A 19,471-nucleotide genomic window follows, 5' to 3' on the forward strand; every position below is an offset into this window, starting at 1 on the left:
CAACAAACCAAGTATTTTAACACATGAAATAAAACCTTTCCCTAACACTGAGCAAAGATGTTTGAATTTACTGAAGTTGGGGATCTGATTTTCACTTGCACTGTTCTTGCAGTGTATTAGAATGTTAACAATAGAGGCATAGAGCTTCAAAGCAGTGATCAGCTTCTTCCAAGTGCTGAACTATGACAGCACCTTCTTTCCAGGCTGTGGACATGTCACTTCCCATAATTGCATTTGAGTTTCCTGCCTTGTGTGACCCATGGGTGATTATAATCAGTAGGACTGTCAATAAGATACATTTGCATTTTACATTTGCAAGTATTTCCAGGTCTACAGCCTATTCCCAAAACCTCCTTTGGGCTTAGCAGAGCTGATTTGCAGCAGGTTCCACCAGAAAGAGGGCCAGCTTGGCTATAGTGAAGTACAGCCAGCTACTGGGTAACAAATGTAGCTTTAAATTTAGTTAAATGTGCTCTTTCTTCTTCTTCATATGTTATTTTACCTTAAGGATACTCCTATAACTCCTGAACTCTACAAACCAAGCAGCAGACTGTTCTATAAACTGATTATTGCTGTAAGGATTTGTGGAGAACTGCTGAGTGGCAGACTGTTCCTGGCACAGTAAACGTGCTTTTTGTAAACCAGCATGTTGGCTGTGTTGGTCTTCCCTCTATCCAGTGTCTCAAACACTGTACCTATATTTAATCCTTTTACAATTTTCCATCAGGTCGGCACAGAGTGGCGATCCCCCTTCAACCATTGCATTATCAACGAGTGTGTCCGGGTGAACAATGAAGTTTTTGTGCAGCAAAAGAATCTTTCTTGCTCTCAAATGGATGTGCCTGACTGTCCAGAGGGAATGGAACTACGTTGTGACCAAATAATAGACTGCTGTCCTTCCTGCAGATGCGGTAAGGCTTTGTGTATGACAAATGGAATCTCTAAAGAATGAATCATCTCATGAGTTGATCTCCTGTTTCTCAACACCAGTTTTAAAAGTGTATGTTATGCAAGTATAGTACTACTTTGAAACTCTCCTGTGTGATTTAGACATTGAGTAAAATAGAACCTGCTGTTACTTTCTCTTTCCAACTGATGCTCACTGTCTCCTCTTGGACTACTTATTGCTGATTGCTTCAGAGAGACCAGACTATATTTCTACATCTCTAGCCTGCATGGTTAAGCATTTAAAAGAGTTCTTGAGGTGCTTTTGGCCTAGGAAGGTTCAATGCTCTCCCCAGTGTCTGCTATGAATGAGGAGTTTGCGTGCAGCCATGCTTTTGCCTGTCTCTTGAGCATTGTGTCTGCAGCCACTTCCTAGCATAGTCTTGGTTCAAAAGTCCAAATCTGAATATTTGGCTAATTGGACTCAATCTGAGAAGACTCTCAGTCATGTTTAATTGGCAAATATGTATGCAACCACAGGGTGAGGAGCTAGCACTGGGAGGAGGATAGGAAGTACACACTGTAACTTGCACCTGAGTGCATCTTCTGAGAGTGAAGGCTTGAACTGGAGTGGAAAATTTATATTGTGCCGTGTACTTGTTATAAAACAGCTCAGCAAGAGCTATTTGGTGGTGGAATTCAGGATATCTTTGACAAATTGCTATGTTTCAAAGTATAATATAAGAGGGCTTAATTATGCCTCTTTACAGTGAAACTTGATCTAACTGTCCTCAGTTCAAAATTTAATAAGTCAAAAATGTAACTGTGGTTTATAAAATCTTGGTAATGTCATGATAACTGTAATGGTAAATGGAATGTTATCTTCTTTTTCAGTACCCCTGAATGGCTGTCCTTTGAATGGCACTGTTATTGGGGTAAGACATAATTCCTTTTACTTGCTGTGATGGTAAGAAGTTTAGATATATGAATGAGCTTTTGAAGAACACAAACTTACCAGAATACACCTAAGCTTACACGGCAGTTTGTTTAGACAGAGTCTCTGCAAGTGAGACCTTGGGGTAAAAGCAGTGCCAAGGATCTCAGCATGTGTATGTCCGCTTCACAACCCTGCCACAGTTTTCCTATATGATGAGATTCTCAGCAAAATGGGAATATTAACATTTCCTTGTCTTGAAATGATGCTTGAGAAAAGTGCTTAGAAACTGTGGAAATCTGTGTTGTGTAATGACTTGCAGGCTACCAAACACACAGGAAACTATCTGTGAGGGATAATCTCAGAAATGATCCTTGCCCACTTTGGGAAAGCAAAAACTTCCTACATTCCACCTAGAGGATAAGGATCCTTTAAAAAAGGATGGAGTCTCTTGTTCCACCTGTGTGGAAGGACGGGTATCCCTTCTTGGCTCTTAGCAGGAACAGGAAAGCTGAGCTTCCTCACTGTTTGACCTCTGTCCTCTTTCAAGATCCCTGCTGATACGTCCTCAGAGGAAATTTTTTCTCAACTGCATATTTAATGGAAAGATTAAGACACATTTAACCCAGCCCATGATAGTGGGAATGATGGGAGTTAAGCATCTGATCTCATTTATGCCGAATTTATCTTTGGAGAACTCTGTCAATTGTCCATTGTTTCCCTAAATCCGTATTCTGGCAGCACCTCTGGTGTCAAAGAGCTCTAAATATTCTCATCATCCCACAGGGAAACAGGTCCTCTTTAGTTGTTTAACCTAACTTTTAACCTAGGTATTCCTGCATTGTCAATGTATTCCTATCTTTTTCATTTATTTAAAAGCTAAATTTACTCAAATCTCTTTGTACTTTTGTGGTATGGCAGGGAGAACCTTACTCCATATATTTCTTCTGGTTTTGATTTTTTTCTTAGTTGATAGGCATAAGTTTATCACTTTGTTAGAACTAAAGCCCTGTCATCAAGCATCCATCATTCTATGTGGGAATCACTCCCCTGTATAATTAAATCCAAGGAGTAGCTCTCCTTTTCTTGTTGGAACACTAGGAGAAGGGTTTTAAAGCAGTAAAAGCTGAAATAATCTGCTTTCTCTTTGATACCTCTATTAGTCTTCTCTATAGTGGGTTGTGAAAACTAATTATGGCATTTTATAATGACCATACCTGTAGAGAATGTCAAGCAGTATAGTAATTGCTAGCTCCTGCCACCTTCTGTTAGATAGGATATGCATATATACATACATATATATATATATATATATATATAAAATTCTGGCTTGCAAAAAGATGATCTTTCCAGTTGCATGTTGCTCTTTCATGAACGACTATTTTTTCTTTTCCAACAAAATGTTTACCTGATCTGTCAAGTAAAGTTTTGTTGCTTTTTGAAGTGTTTTAGAATATCTTAGAATACTTTAACAGGAACCATAAACACATTTTGAAATGGAATGTTATGTTGAAGGCAAAATGAGAACTATTTATGTTTTGGAGACTTAAAAATAACATATTTCAGTTTCTACAATTTTTTTTTTTAAAAGTCATATCTTAATAAAATTTTCCAAATTTGGAATGAATTCCTTAAATCTTTCAGCTGGCACAAAACTACATTTTTGACTAATTTTTATTTGCTTTCTGGCAAAATCTAAAAGCTGTCTTTAAAATGTTTTCATTTTTTTCTCTTTTAATATAGCTTTTAAAATGTGTTATTGTTCTTCCTGACAATTTGTCGTTTTATCAAACACTGCCTGTGCAAGATTTTGAGGGTGTAGGTAGGCCCCAACTGTTACATTACTTCTCTGCTCTTGCTGTCACAAGTCTCAAGCATTACTGAAGTTAGCACACAACAGTGCAGTTGCCAGAATATTTTCTCAGAATGAAGAGTGTAAAATTCCAGCTGAGATATAATCTTGGAAAATTTCTACACAATGTAGACATATTTTTTAAAAATTAAATTAGAGCTTATATTAGAACTTGTCTTAAATTAATGATTTTTTCTTTTTAATTAAGCTGGCTTCATTTAATGACTTATTTTAAACTATCTAGCTAGATATCTGAAGGCTTTTGAGCAGCTGGCGTTGCTAGAGCTTTGTCTTACACTATTATGTACTTCAATGACTGTTCCAGAGTTCTGGTCAGGAAGGAAGATGTGCTGTCTACAGAAGTTTATACTTCCTGGATTTCAAAACCTTTATTCCAGGTCCTTTAAGAATAGGTTTCAAGTTTCATTCTATATCAAGGGAAAACTTGGCTCCATTAACTCATTCACTGAATAGTTCCAAGTTTTGAGTCTTTTTACTGCAGTTCTGTTAACTGACTGTGTCCTTAATCCCTTTACATTTTTGTTTTGTATCTGGTTGCCAATATTATATTCCAGTAATTTGCTATATTGCATTCATTCTCCTGTTCTTAACAAGGTTGTGGGCTTTAACTGCAGAGTTCCAAGCAGTTGGCTGTATTTACCAAAAGGATTATCTATATCACTCATCTGTTTTCCCAGGCTTTTACTGAGTGGCATTTTTGAAGGACATCTGAGTAGATTTGGGCTTTATGCAGGTTATTTTGGTTGCACTAACACTATGTTAGCAGATGTTGACATTTCATTCTAAGCTAGCCAAGAAAACACGATATATCAGTGTGTTATTTCATTCAATTCTATCATGCTAAGCTGTGTTTGTCCACAGAAAGCCATTGTTAAAACCATTTGCATGATGAACCCTACATACGTTTAGTAAATATCACAGAACTAAGCTGTGGTGCAAATTTTGGATCAAGGTAAGATCTTCCCCCAAAAGTTCAAAGCATTTGCATATGAGGATTTAGTTTCAATGTGTCTCTAGTAAGCCCCGTGTTTCTGCCTGTAACAGTGTTTGTAGTATAAACTCAACTTTATCTACATTTTATGTATTTAATTGGAATGTTAGAACTACTAGAGGATCCAGGGAGGATATAAATTGTAATATCAGTTGTGGTTTTATAGATCCAGTCCTCATTTTGTACAAGCCTAGACCTACTAAGGCATACTGTGATAAGCATTTACTTCTAGGGGACCTGAATTAGGTATGATTATGATAGTAAAAAAAATGAATGCAAGCATGTTTTGAAAGAGGTCAACATAATGAGGACATCTCCCAGATTTGCAAGGCTTATGTGTGTACATGGATATGCATGTGTGGAACTACTAACCAGCAGAGCAATACTAGTGTCAGTGGATGGAATGCCCTCATGAGACCATTAGTCTGTTCTAGAACTATCGCTATGCTGCCTGTCTGCTTTGCAATCTTTAGAGTAAACAAGAAGTCTAGAGTTTTTTATGATATTAGCTGTCTGTCCCTCTTCCATAGGCAAATGTTATGAGTGTGCCCTCATGCCTGCATTTATTGAGGTCTTTTAACCCTCCACGTTAATTACATGATATTCACTATAAAAGATTAAACCAAGAAATCTGAAGAGTCCTGTGTCAAGATCTCAAACAGTTTTTAAAAGACAGGGATGTCCCCATTGGTATTAGCATCTCCATCACGTTCTATGTGGAAGATCTTTTATTCTAGACCTCCACAAAACAAGAAAAAAGTCATAGATATTGCTAATGCTTTATAGAAAACCACTGAGGCCTGAAGACCTCTGTTGTGCTGGGGTGCATAGTAAGAATGTAATTAAAATTCTTTAATCAGAACAGTTTTCCTTCAGTGTATATGTTGGACTATTGGCTCTGAACTGTTATACCCATAAATATACATTTACACTGTTACTCGGAGCAGCTTCTTAGTTTTACTAATCACGTTCAAGGATTTCTTGCTAGCTTTGGAAGCAACAAAGTATGAAATACCACTGCCATTTTACAGATTAAAATTCTAAAGGGCTTGTTTGAAAAATAGCCTCATGATATGCTGCTTGTTGTGGAATTACAGATGGAAAACGTGGGTCTCTGGAAAGAGGGTACATTGGTTTTCTGTTTTTTCTTGCAAAGAACTGCAACGCAAGATTTAATGAAAGATATTTAATATAGATAGATTTGCTGAAGAGACAGTCATCGATTTACAAACTGATTCTGATGTTTCAGCCATGGAGACGCCTGATGGTGGATCAATGCACAACATGTCTCTGCTCCCTCCAGTCAACATCTTCTCGGAGATACACACTGACATGCACAAAATTTAGCTGTGAACCGTGTCCAATAGTAAGTGCAAGTCTATGGATGTTCTGGTTAAGAATGTGTCTGATGAGAAGGTCAAGCTCTCCATTGTATACAACAGTTTATGTTCTGTACAACTCTGCAACTTGTTGCCTTTCTTCAATTTTTTTCTGAAAAGTCTTGACCCTGTGTTTTTCTTCCACTGGATTAGATGAAATATACCCAATGTGATCTAAATCCACGGTGTAGGAAAGGTCCACAGACATATTTTACTGTGTATTTTAGACTACTTGGCAAATCACTTGCAGCAGGAACTACAGTGTTTCTTTTCCTACAGTGTTATCTGTACCTCCAGGGGCTGGCAGCTCAGCCAGATCTTCGTGCTTCAGGGCTATGACTATTCCAGATTGTCCAATAGCCAGGCTCAATAATATTTCTGTCTGGTTCCTACCCATGACTGGAAGCAATTGTTCCCATCAGTTCCACTGACCTTTTTGAAGTCTTTGCTGCTATCATCTGCAAGGAATGAGTGTGGCTGGGAAAACCAGAGGCTGATAGCTCGCATTTGCACTCTCCTGACCAAAGTGTGACTGAAATGCCTGACCAGTTCTGCTCAATCATGTAGATTTCTCTCTTAGCACCACAACTTCAAGTAAAAGGAGACATAAGCAAGTTGCAGTGGCTGCTTTAATCTCCCCCTATCTAGTTTCACAGAAAAAGGCACAAATGCCCCTTCATCTTCTGCCTTTCCCTGGATAATGGATGGAGCCCAATGGGCCTGGGCAAGCAGTGTCCCTTGCACCAAAAAGCCACGTTTCTAACATGATCATGTAGGATTCCAGGCTGAAAGCCAGGAAAGGCATACATTGCTAGGGTCTCTGCAAAAAAAGGGAGGCAGAATTTTGGATGCATCCAGTTTTCAGGCCCTAAGTAGAACCGGAAAGGACAATGTGATAAGACATGTTTTTGTGGTTTCATCTGTATTAATAAACTAAGCAGAACAAGACTGCAGACTCAAATTATTTCCTGCAAATACTTAAGTTCAAGAATTGTCAGCAGCGTCCCAGCCTGCCTTTTCTAACTAGCAAACTTATAGTAATGCCCAGGAACATGTCAGCGATTAGAATAACCCAAGGCCAGACTGTTTTGTGGGGAAAATGCAATTTAGACATACATATGTGTACCATGTGTCTGCAGGGCAATGAAAGTGGCCTTGACTCCCTTTGTTTGCTAATATGGATGTAGCCTTTGACAAAAGGGAAAGTCTGGAATACTTTGTGTGGTTGTGGACCCTAATATCAACCATCCTGTAAAGTATGCTTATAGACACAGGCTTCTGAATGGAAAATATTTAGCCAAGCTCAGTCCTGAGCATCTTCCTCACTTTCCACAAAATGTAACCTGGCAGATCAATTAAAAACACTCCAGATACACTGGAATGAATCTGTGGCCAGAAATATGTCTGCATATGTATGTTCTGCACCAAAAATATATAAAAATCCATTCCTGCTTTTCAATGCAAGAAGCTAGATGTAGAAATTAGAGGTAAAGGAATCAATAAAATACATGGTAGAAACCTGGAGAAACAGTCTTCTCCCACTTCTTTCACCACCCACACAATTCCCGAACAGCTCCTTTCCCCCACCTGAGCCAAAAGTGGAGACTAAATAAAAATCTCCGAAGAAAGGGCAATTTCCAAATAAGCTTATTCAGCATTATGAAGTTGTGTTTAGAAGATGTGCAGCTACCCAAGGGATATTGCAGATCTAGTTGTAGGTATCTCTTTGTAGTCACCCTAATGAATCTATGGAGCATGACTGGAAAAAAACATCAAATAGATACAGGTGGTTCTCAACCTCCTAAAGCCAGTGGTATTCACACAACACATACACTTGGGATCTTTCCTGTCTCAGAGTCATTGATTTCATGGTATATCCAGATTTAAAGCATTTCCTTCATAATGGATAAAATCATGGGTTAAGAATATGTACTCTCTCAGGAGCACCTGCTTTCTACTGGATACCGAAACTGTGAAAGTAAATGCACTGGTAATTGAAGTGCAGCCAACTGCAGCATATTCTGCTCTTCAGGGTCATTTTTTTTTTGTCATTTTATGACCTACTTTAGGTGCCTACATTTTTGCTATTAGAGCAAGTCCACCTAAATAATAACAAGCTATGATTTCTTCCAATGATTTAATTGTACACCCCACCCTCCCTAAACTCTTATTCAATTAATGAAAAAAGGATAACTTGCCTGCCTCACTCAACCAGAAAGCATTTGTTGTCTTGAAAATGTTCAGCTCATCACAAGCAGCTGTTGGTTATGCGTAGCAGCTGGAGACATTACTGTGGGACATTTCATGTGTTAGCTCAGTTCCTTTCTGTTTGCTATTTTTTTTTCTTCTTCCCATTATCCACCCTATACCTTTCTTCATCTAGTGCTGCTCATTCTCCCATGCTCCTTTCCCTGCACTGTTTTCCTTCCTGTGCCATTTCTGAGGCTCCATTATTTCTCTTTCCTTTCTTTCCTTTTTCTTCTTATTATATCATACCGTCTCTGCTGCTCTTTTTATTATACTTTCTTGTTTTATCAAGGCATTTTCTTTTTCCTACCATAGTCCGAATTTTCCACCTTAGCCTTCTTCTCCCCTTTCCCTACCCACTGCTTACTTGTTATCTTACCCTTCTAGTTTATGTGCTTCAAACTACTTTCCCAAGTTGTGCTGTGCAGTATTCATTAGCTTTATAGAGATCTTGCAAACCAGAAAAGTGAACTGTATGTCCCTCAAAACTTTTTAATAAATTTCTTACCTTCTCCTCTTGCCATGTGTTGTTTAATGGACCTGACTTTGCAAGTGTTACAGTCCAAGAATATTGAATTTAGTGGCCACAGGAAGATTGGAAATAAACTTTTCTCCCCATTGTATATAAAAAGAAAAATCAGTACAAGAATTAATTCCAGGCTTTATAAAACAAAAAACAGAAGTATGCTACTAATTATATTAAGTTAGTCTAGTCCTAGGGCTTAAAAAAGCATTCTACTGGCTATTACTTTGTCTATTTTTTTTTGTTTTTTTTAAAGCTCTCTACAAGTAAGCATAGGAAGCATGCTTAAAACAAAATAACCCCAGAAAAATGTCCTTTACCTTCTAGAATTACAGAAGACAGGAAATCCCTGGATCTTGCTGTGGAAAATGTGTGCCAACTTCATGTGGCATCAGGTTGAGAGATGGGAGGCTTAAATACCTTCAGGTAAGTTTTAAGTACTCTTTCTTTTATTTGTGAGTAAATGTAAATGTAGCACAGACTTCCAATGAACCCAAGGAAAGCACATTTTGTTTCCTCCTTTTTGGCTAGACAGCATGGTATTACAAGTGCCTTTTCTTTTTTTTCCCTCAAGAAATTTCTTTTTTTTTGTTTGTTTAGAGTTTTATTTGTTGTTGCTTGTAAATGAAAAAAGGAGACTATTCTATGATTCTATGAGTCTAATATTAACAATTGACTGGAATACAAGCTCAAATAGCTATTTAGAGGAAATTACAAACCTTATTTTGAATGAGAAATGTGTCATTTAAGTTGAAAATGTGAATTTTGAAAATTTTCCCCAGTTTGATAGATTCTTAAACAGGAATGGATATTTTTCTGGTTTAATCCGATCAGCTTGTCATGACAAATAGCATATAACATTTTCTTTTATTCCATTCCTGAACTAATTTTTAGAGGTAGAGAGTATGGGAAGAGCAAGGAAGCTGGTGAAGCAGCTGGAGAACAAGTCTTATAAGGAGTGGCTGAGGGAACTGTGGTTGTATAGCCTGGAGCAGGGGAGGCTGAGGGGAGACCTTATCACTCTCTACAACTGCCTGAAAGAAGGTTGTAGCAAGGTGGTTGTCAGTCTCAACTCCCAAGTAAAAAGTAATGGAAGAAGAGGAAACAGTCCCCAGTTACACCAGGGGAGGTTTAGATTGTGTATTAGGAAAAATTTCTTCACCAAAGGGGTTATCAAGCATTGGAACAGGATGCTCCAGGGATGTGGTTGAGTCACCGTCCCTGGAGGTATTCAAGATGCGTAGATGTGGTGTTTAGGGACATGGTTTAGTGGTAGACTTGGCAAAGCTAGGTTTACAGTTGGACTCAATGATCTTAAAGGTCTTTTCCAACCTAAATGATTCTATGATTTTAGTTGAGGGTGGAGGGGGAGCTTATGTGTTTTTTTACAGAATGTCCTAACTCAGCCAGAATTTAAATATTTGTACATATGTCTCTTTAAAAGGCAATTCATAAGCCAGACTCCCACGTTTCTCACTTAGCAAAGTTTCTTTCTTAAGTTAATGAAATCGTCTTCCCTGTTAAGAGCTGAAAAAGGTCAAATTTGGGCAGTTGTGACTAAGCTGTAATCAATTTGGTTATGGAAATAAATAGAGGATGATGCATTTGTTGCTAAGCAGTTGTGTTTACTAAAGGTTTCCATGTTTTATAAACTTCACCACTATGCTACATTAATTGAAATATCAGTAAAGGAATTGTCAGGTTTTATGGTATGCTGAAAACTTACTCTCCCATGAGGTTTCTGTGTAAAGCTATCATCTCTTATATCTTTACAGCCAAATGAGTCATTTCAGGATGGCTGTGATAGTCACTCCTGTAAAGTAAATGAGAAAGGGGAATTTATCTGGGAAAGGAGAATCACTGGCTGTCCTCCATTTGATGCCAGAAGATGTTTGGCTGAAGGAGTAAGTAGTGAAATAAGTCCTGTTTACAGGTTTCCAATAGACCGTCATGTTTATGTTCTGTATATAGGTACCTTACGTGTATTGGGCTGGGAAACCCCTAGTCTCTCCCGGCACCTTGGCTAAACTGAACTTGAACTTTGTTTGAAATTTGGAATAATTTAAGTTTGATTTATTTTCAAATGTCTGTTGCTTTTATGCAGGACTATACTGCAAGAGACATGCTGAGCTCACAGTAGTTCTCTTCCATATGAAGCAGCAAGCATAAGAAAATGATTGTTCTCACGATGTTTTCAGTTTTGCATCCACAGTAAAACTGCATGGATATTTATGCAAACTAAGAAAACCGTCAGATCAGCCCCTTTTTTTAATATTAATATGCATATGAAATGCTAAGACATTTTTTTCTCTACCTTCATATGAAGTCAGGGAAAAGAATTTTCTCAGTGCTGTAGGAAGAGCTCAAACATCCTCATTTGCAGTTGTTTGGTATAAAGGTGTAATAAAAACCCACTCAACATGTCCACCCATCTTTCCTGTGATTTGAGGTTAGCCATACACTGAGGAAGAGCTCACAATTCGGGGTGCAGCACGTGGGGTCCTGCTTCTGCTCCTCTGGCATCACATAGGTGTTTATATTCACCTGTCCTCATTTTATTGGGCATGACAGGAACCAAGAAATCTTTTACAAAGTTCATGCCCAAGTCTCTCTACATATGCATCAAGCAAATGGAGGTTTTGATATGTACAATGCAGGAAGAATAAAGCTTCTACAGCGCATTTCACACTTTGTGAAATCACTATAGAGCGCACAGTTTTGTTTTTAGAAAAATGCTGGATTATGTTACAGTCTTGGGGTTATTATCATATTCTCAAGGTCATCATTAAAAATCAATGAAGAAAAGTTTACTTTTTAAGCAGAAATTCCTGAACTACATTTATTCTCCTCCCACACAAAAAAATTGAACTATTTTAGCTATAAAATTATTGATTTTCATCTAGTTACAGATGGAAAGGTTTAAGCTTTTTTAATTAAAAAAGCCTCTGTGCTTTTGCATGTAAGTTCAGGTGTTTAGTGCAAAAATGGGATCACTGAGCAGTATCAATATTTCTCCATTTTTTCTTTCACTACGAGTTTTCAGTAATTTTCCACTAAATATATTTCTAAGAATTATTTTCTGCATGGAAGTAATGAAACTAGAAAACTTTTGGCTGCTAAAACTTCTTTGCAGATGGGATATTTTATGATGATTTGTCCGTGTGTTTTCAGCTGTTGTGGAATAGGCATGCTTTCATCTGTATTGCTAAAAAAAATCAAGAGGGATTGTTTAACTGCCTTCCTTAAAAAGACATAAGACTTGAATGCTATTGGTTTTCTCACTTGTTTTCCCAGAAATTTATTTATATTCAATGTCTTGCCTTTAGAAAGCTCCTAATACAGGATGAAAGCAATATTCTCACGTTTTAAACTTGCTAATATAGTCATTTATTTCCAATTGGCTATCAAAAAATGCAATTACAAGTTCAAAACCTTAAAATGGATAAGGACATGATTAATAATGTAGATTTATATTTTTTTTACAATATAAAAACACAATTTTCTTGCTTAATACCTTATTTTAAACATCTGTTTGCATTCTTCCAGCAGAACAAATGTATATTATTTTTGCCAATAGAGGTTTTCTTTTTTAATTGTTTTAGGGCAGAATCGCAAAAATTGGCAATACCTGCTGTGACACATGTAAGTAAATAAGCCAAAAGTCTTGAGTGGAAATTGCAGAGTGTATAAGCTACTGAGTAAGAAGATAAGTTTTGCATGAAATGCATTTTAATGAAATAGCTATGCAATGTGGTTAAAATAAATCATCACTCATATCCACCCTCTGACTGGGATACTGCTGTCATGTTTTGTGCACTAGAACATGTGTTTTGACAGTATTCACAAGTGCTTAGAAAGAAATAGATACTCTTCACATTTTATGCAGTTATTAATTATGAATGTTTTATTGCATTGTTCCTCAACAGGAATAGTATTGCATGGCAGGTTGACAAGTCACATAACCTGGTATTGAATATGTGAGACAACCACTTCATGAATAATCAAACAACTTAAAATTAAAATAGCAAAAAAATCCTATTGGCAGCAATGTAATTTTGATTGCTTTATAATAATGTAATAACCGAAAAATGGTAAGGAAATGCTTGCCAAAGGTGCATTCTGATAGAACTACCTGTCAAAACCTTAAATTGGGCATTTTTAGGAGTCAGTCCTGCGACTCTTAATTCCATGCATCATTGTGTAGACAACTCATGTCAGTCAGGCTGTGGGCATAGGAAGGGTTTGATTACATGAGGAAGGATTGCAGGGCTGGTTTCTCATTTCTAAAATGAATCTCTGACACTTTTGTGAACAGACAGCCTCTCAGTTTTCCCCTTTGTAAGAAAAAGAAAAAAGTAATACTGTAACTCATTTAAATTAAAATAATAACAAAAGATTGATATTCTTTTTTAAGGTCAAAATATCAACATCTTGTCTATGTTCTGTTATCTGTTTTTTTTTTTGTTATTGTTATTGTTGTTGTTGTTCTTTTCCTCCTCTATGCACATGCTAATAAATAAAAGATGGCCAGCATACTAGCCCATCACCACACTGGCACAGTACTTGCTGTAATAATACCTCTGATGAAGGATGTTAACTCCAACAGAGTTTGTAGCCATTGCCTGTCTGTATAATAACCAAGCTCTGGCTTGAGAAGTAGAAGTCAGAAAGCCATTGGGACAGACCACCATCAATTGACTTAAACAAGTTAATTTATTTAAGATAGCATTAATCTGCCAAGCTTCAAGTAAGGCATATGAAAACTATTTATTAACAAAAAAAGATTTTAAGATGTAAAAGACAGAGTGGTGGGCAAGCTCTGCTAACTGAGAATGCCTATCACTGTGATTGAGGGTAGGAGAAGCCCAGTTCCAAATAAGCACAGCTCAATACATCTATTTATTTAATAGTTACAGTGATTTAAAATTCATACCTCCTAGAGCAGCAAAACCAAACTGATCTACGTGAAATAGTACATACTTAAAAATGCCTATATTGTGTGGGCATTCAAATCCTTATTCCCATTAATGTTTGCCTGGATATAGCTGAAAACAGATGAGAGTGTTCAAAACAAAATATTTTGGATTTTTTTGTATTTGGGCATGCCAATGAGGAGGTTCCCTGTGAAAGTGGAGGAGCAGCTTCACTGTCCAGTACCACAATCAACAGAACATGGCAAACTGATCTTACTTAACAAAGAGGGATCAGCAGATTCACTGAGTTTGTACCCTCCACACATAACAAATCCAGGTCTACTGCCTCTTGTGTCGATTTCTTGTTAGATGGAAAAGTCAGATATAATTTACTTAATCCTAAGAGCAAATAGTATTGGAAAACAAGTATCAGAGTGTTACATGATTTACTGAAGACTGAAAAATTCCCATTGACCCAAAATTAGATTTTCTCAGAATTAGTTTTCTAATTTTATTTTTTTTCCTAGTTTTTCTTTTTACTGTGTTAGTTTTCTTCAGAATCCATGATATGTGCAAGAACTGTTAGGAGTTACCAAACCTAGGAGCCCAGTAGAGGTGAGGCTGCCACAGCTCTGTGTCCCCAGGTCCAGGCAGCAGTGAGGCTGAGCATATATCATATCTCAACAGGCACATTATGCAGGCATATCTTCACAACATACACACATGTTCATTACATAAATGCACAGAAACACTGCATACTCTGGCTGGGACAAACAGCACCCACATTCTCATTCTGATCTCCCCTCTGGCTGATCAGGATGAAGGTACTTTGTGGTCTTACGCACTCACTCTGTCCAGTAACTTGTCTTCCCTTCCTACTAACCTAGGCTTATGGGCCCTATGACCTGTTGTCCAATTCCAGTTGCTGACACACCTCCATATATAAACATCCACACAGAACAGATTGTCCATCACCCAGGACAAGTAGTTAGAAGTCAAGTTCAATAAGAATATAGGACAGACTACAGTGACCAAAGGTAGGGCAAGCTCAGGCAAAACTATGGATCAGCATCTATTTAATATGCAAGCAGCTCTCTTTATGCCTTTATCCATCCATTTTTCTCATACTTTTTCCTCACCAAACCATGTTAATCCCTCTCTTCTCCCACCCTTCATTCCTTCCTCCCTTCATTCCTCCCCTAAAAGATCCCATAAGTCTTGTATAATCCCCAAATGTTCTTCCCTAGCATCGCATAAGGAATCCCACTCAGTCCTGAAGACAGTGACCCACCTCAGTCTATAAGATGATAAGCATTATCCCAGGACAATGGGAATTCTTTCCTGTAACAGGCCCAGGAATAATTAGGCCAGGGTGCTCTGTTTCTCTGTTTGGGTTATTTGGTTTCCCATATATATCATCTTTTTCCTGTGCACCTGCTTTACCAATGCACCATAGAACTATATCTTTAAATGGGAAGTTATTTAATGCAGGAGTCAACAGGTAAAAGGCAGATGTTAGGGAGGTGACTTTAAAGCAAAGCAACAATACTCTCCAGTGGCATTTTAGGGCTGTAGTGTGATATAGTCACACAGCTCTACATTGATTCCTCTAAGGAGACCCACGTAATTCTTTTGTTAGGGATTTTAGCAGTAATGACATCTCACTAACAGAAATTTCAGTGATAAGGGGAAAGGAGTTCAAAAAAGCAATTGTCAGCACCGTCAAACACTTTTTTAAATTTTTATTTTTATTTTTCTCTTGGTAGGTGTGGAAGTGGAATGTCGACCAGTAAGTACCAGACTGCAGTATACAAGTATCAATGGATGTGTGGCTGAGAAGGAAGTGCCTATTTCTCATTGTGAGGTAAATAACAAAGCAACATGACTCCCCTCATTTCCCCCTCTCTCTAGACCTGCCCTTGCTCACTTTCTTCCTTCTACAAGGGAAACCTTTGCCTCCCCTATGGCTTCACCTCAAACAAGTGGAGCATTGGTTTCTGTCCTCATTGATTCACTCAAAAGCAGAAATCTCTTGGCACTTCTTTCCTAAAGCAATCTGATGATGCTGAATTTTCCCTTTTCAAGCCAGCATGAAAAATAGTGCATTTTAAACACAAAGGCTTTGTTCGTACCACTCTCTTTTGCTTCCATCAGAAATTAATGACTTTGAAATGACTTTATTAGGACTATCTATGTAAAAAAAAGAAAAAAATTTTCAAATGAATTTTCAGCTTAATCTTAGTGAAGATGATTTTCAGGTCTGAGTCTACATTTAAGCACACATACCCCTCTTCAGGCTCTGGAGTTAATTTATGAGACTGTAAATAGGTATTTAGATATATAATACTTTAAAAGACATTTCAACTTGAGTGCTATGATTTGACTTCTGTGCTCCATAAGCTCTATGACTCCTCCGTTAGCCTGAGCACTATGCTGTTGTAGTCTACCTAAGCTGTTGTGTTCTGCATGCCTTGTGCATTTCTTCCATAATTAAAATGGATTAAAATTTTGATTTCCTGCCCATCACTACTTACACCTTATGAAGTAGCTTCCATCTGAAACAGGCGCATGGCTTCCTTGCTGGTTGTTCCCGTACCTCTGAGACTGGAAACAAAATCTGACATTCTCTTCCCAGACTGGGTTGTAGGAGGACAGCTGCTCACTCTGAGAGAGCCAAGCTTCATACCAGGATTTTATACAATCCTTGAATGTAATCAGACTGTGGCATACAAGGGTGGCAGTCGAGAAGATGGCTTGCACTCAGTACCTTAAGTATTCTCTTTATCTAAGGCATTAGGTAGAATGGATGTCTCTGTTTCTCATGACTACTGGGAAAAGAATGGGAGTGAGGAGAAGTATCAAGGACATACACGCCCAGGCTTTTCAGATAGCTACCTGATAAGTGCGTTCATTTTCTACACAAGTCTTAATAGTGATTGAGTGGAAGCTTTAAGAAGAATAACAAGAACACTTACCTTTCATTTAAAAAAATATATATAATTCTTGACCTCTTGTCCTGCCCACCAAGTCTGTGATAATCAGATCCTTACCCACAAAGTTGAAGTTTCTCCTGCAAATGCACAGATTTTATGTTGTGAATCTGGTCATGTGTTGAGTAAACTTAATACTCGTGCTACAGCTGTATGGAGTACAGTTTTTCTGAAGTCCTTGGTAATGCTATGCAATTTTTTTTTGTTATTAATCTAAGACATAAGAGCGCAGAACCACAAAAAATAATGGACTCTACTAGAGTTTGATGTGTGGATTTTTGGTTTTACATCATGAAAGCTTATAGTTGCAGGCATTGACAGCTCAGTCTAAGTAAAGTGGCCAGGGAAGTACAAAAAGAAAAAATAGCAGCCAGCAGGACAACAATGGATGCGTGGCTTGCAACATTTGGACTAAAACACTTTCTGAATGCATGATCTCACGCAGCTGAGATGATAACCATATGTGCTTAGAAGCCAACGTGATAGCCCTGGACATCACCTATGATATTTTAAATTATAGGCATTTTTTACGTGACCAGTTTCTTCACTTCTCCTTTGTTATGCTCATGCTCATAAGACATTACTTTTTTGACCAGTACCCCATATTCTGGAATTGGGCACCTGTTTTTCAGTTTGTGTTTTACAGCACAGCACTGAACTCCAGGCAAAGTTGCCCATGGATGTTTTGAAGGGAAGAACCTGGATTCTGATTGCACTGAGGTCTGGCACTATTCAAGCTCATTATCTCTTTTTTTTTTTTTTTTTTTTCATTTAGGGTAAGTGTAGAAGCAATACCAGATACTCTGTTCAGACAGGGAAATGGGAAGACGTGTGCAGCTGCTGTACAGCCACTCAAACAACCATAGTCACAATCCCCCTCCGGTGTGCAAATGGGACGGTGGTGCAGCACTACATCCCTTCTGCCTCTCAGTGTGAGTGCTATTCTCGGAAGTGTACAGACTGAACATTTCCAAGAAGCCCCGTTGTGTACTCTCAAGTTTTATGATGAGTGAACTCTACAATGGAAGCCTCATTTTCTCTCCGTAGACAATTTTATCCAGTAGAATACTAACTAATTGTATCAACATACTGAACAATAAAACTTACTAGCACAACAGAGCATTTTCTGATTATTCTTGGGGTTGTTCATAGACAAGATATTGCAGATTGTATTGTTCTCCTTCATTTTCACCATGGGAAGTAATTCTCATTATTAAAAAAACAAAAAAAAAAACCAAACCCAAAACACAATAACGTAAAAAATTTCTTCCACTTCAGGAACATATCCCAAAACATTTAGAGATGTTATACTTGTGTTCCCCACTTCAGACTTCAGAGACGCACTGTGGGCTATTAGGTTTTTGGTCTTATTTTCTCCTCCAGTCACGGAGTACAGAAGTTATGGAGTAAGACTTTATAGTAAGAGTGTGATGTTGGTACACAAATAGTACTGGTTATAGCTTGGACAACCACATATCTTCTGCAATGCTTATACATGTTCCTCCTGAAGCTGAATGCAAAGAAATTGTGTGCTAAGGTCAGATTGTGTAACTGCTGTAAGTCCTCAGTGTTTGTGAATGGGCTAGGGGAGAACTCTTACCTGTTTACTTGAGTTCTTCCACAGACCAAACTGAAGAGAAAGCTCATCAGTAACCTCCCTTATTTCCTGGTACCAGGACCTTCTCTATTACACTAGCTACAAAAGCTAGAGTTCTTTCAAATGCAGAATTGTCAGTGGCAGGTTTAATTTAGTTACTGCTGCCAGGATAAATTGAGCAGAATTTAAATTCCACCTTGTCTGGACAGGCGACCAAAGACACAAGGCTTTCCAGAGGTTTGTTCATCATGGTGGAATCAAGTACCAGTCAAGCAGTTTTACTGGGAAGTATTACTTTCTCAAAAAATATGAGAGAGGGAAAACACTTTATTCCATTTGAATAGTTGAAAGACAAATATTTAAACTTCTTGTTGAATTAATTCTTTTTTTATAATATTTATAGTTCAGAAATAGAAGGTGTATTAAAAATAAATAAAGATAGCTACCCTAAACTTTTCATAAGTTTGTGATAAAATTAGTAAGGCTTATGAATTGGTTATGGGTGAAAAAAATCATGGTTTCTCCAGCTCTAGCAGAAGTGTTCTTGAAATAGTGAAAAGCATGTGTAGAAGTCCTGAAGGGCAAGAGTGCTCCTGAAAAGCCTAGGAGAAAAGGTCAGGAAAACAGGTTGTTCTTGTGCAGGTTTTAGGTTGACGCGTAGAAATGGAAAGCGCTTCAGAGGATACTGTCACTGTTTCACCTGGGTCATGGGGAGGAAAGTTTTGGGATGAAAAGTAAATGCTCCATACGGTAAATGGCTATGTCATATGATTAAACAAGGCAAAATACCTCCCCATCTGCATGAATGGCTCCCTTTGGGAGCAAACATTCCTTCTGTGTTTTCAACTGAAAAGGCAAGTTGTATTCCTTTTTGAGAGATACCAGGCAGGTGCCTGCTTCTTCTTCTTTGCTATTCAGCTGTGGTTTCAACACATATTGGATTGTAGGCTGTTTTCTCCTTATTGTTCATCCGAGATCCTCTGTTGGTAGACAGTACTAGGAGAAGTGGAGACCTTCTATGCATTTCTGTTTCTTCTGCTTTGAGGCCACAACAACCCCAGGGAGAGAAACCAAGTTTTAATTGGCAACAGCTTCATGTGCTGCATTAGATCTCTGTCACCAGATTTCTTCCATCCTCA

General features: G+C 37.9%; 1 protein-coding gene across 1 annotated transcript in view; it reads left to right on the forward strand.

The window, feature by feature from the left end:
• VWF (von Willebrand factor) overlaps positions 1-17,839 on the forward strand; it is a 137,819-nt gene extending 119,980 nt beyond the window's left edge. Inside the window, exons 45-52 of the mRNA XM_009569241.2 lie at positions 728-911; positions 1,780-1,820; positions 5,933-6,049; positions 9,160-9,258; positions 10,608-10,736; positions 12,435-12,474; positions 15,512-15,609; positions 17,511-17,839. Of these exons, the coding sequence (XP_009567536.2) occupies positions 728-911; positions 1,780-1,820; positions 5,933-6,049; positions 9,160-9,258; positions 10,608-10,736; positions 12,435-12,474; positions 15,512-15,609; positions 17,511-17,699 (897 nt within the window). The 3' untranslated portion in view covers positions 17,700-17,839. The remainder of the gene's footprint in view (positions 1-727; positions 912-1,779; positions 1,821-5,932; positions 6,050-9,159; positions 9,259-10,607; positions 10,737-12,434; positions 12,475-15,511; positions 15,610-17,510) is intronic.
• Positions 17,840-19,471: the final 1,632 nt, after the last annotated feature.

Source organism: Cuculus canorus, chromosome 1 (assembly GCF_017976375.1).
Source record: "Cuculus canorus isolate bCucCan1 chromosome 1, bCucCan1.pri, whole genome shotgun sequence".
Taxonomy (NCBI): domain Eukaryota; kingdom Metazoa; phylum Chordata; class Aves; order Cuculiformes; family Cuculidae; genus Cuculus; species Cuculus canorus.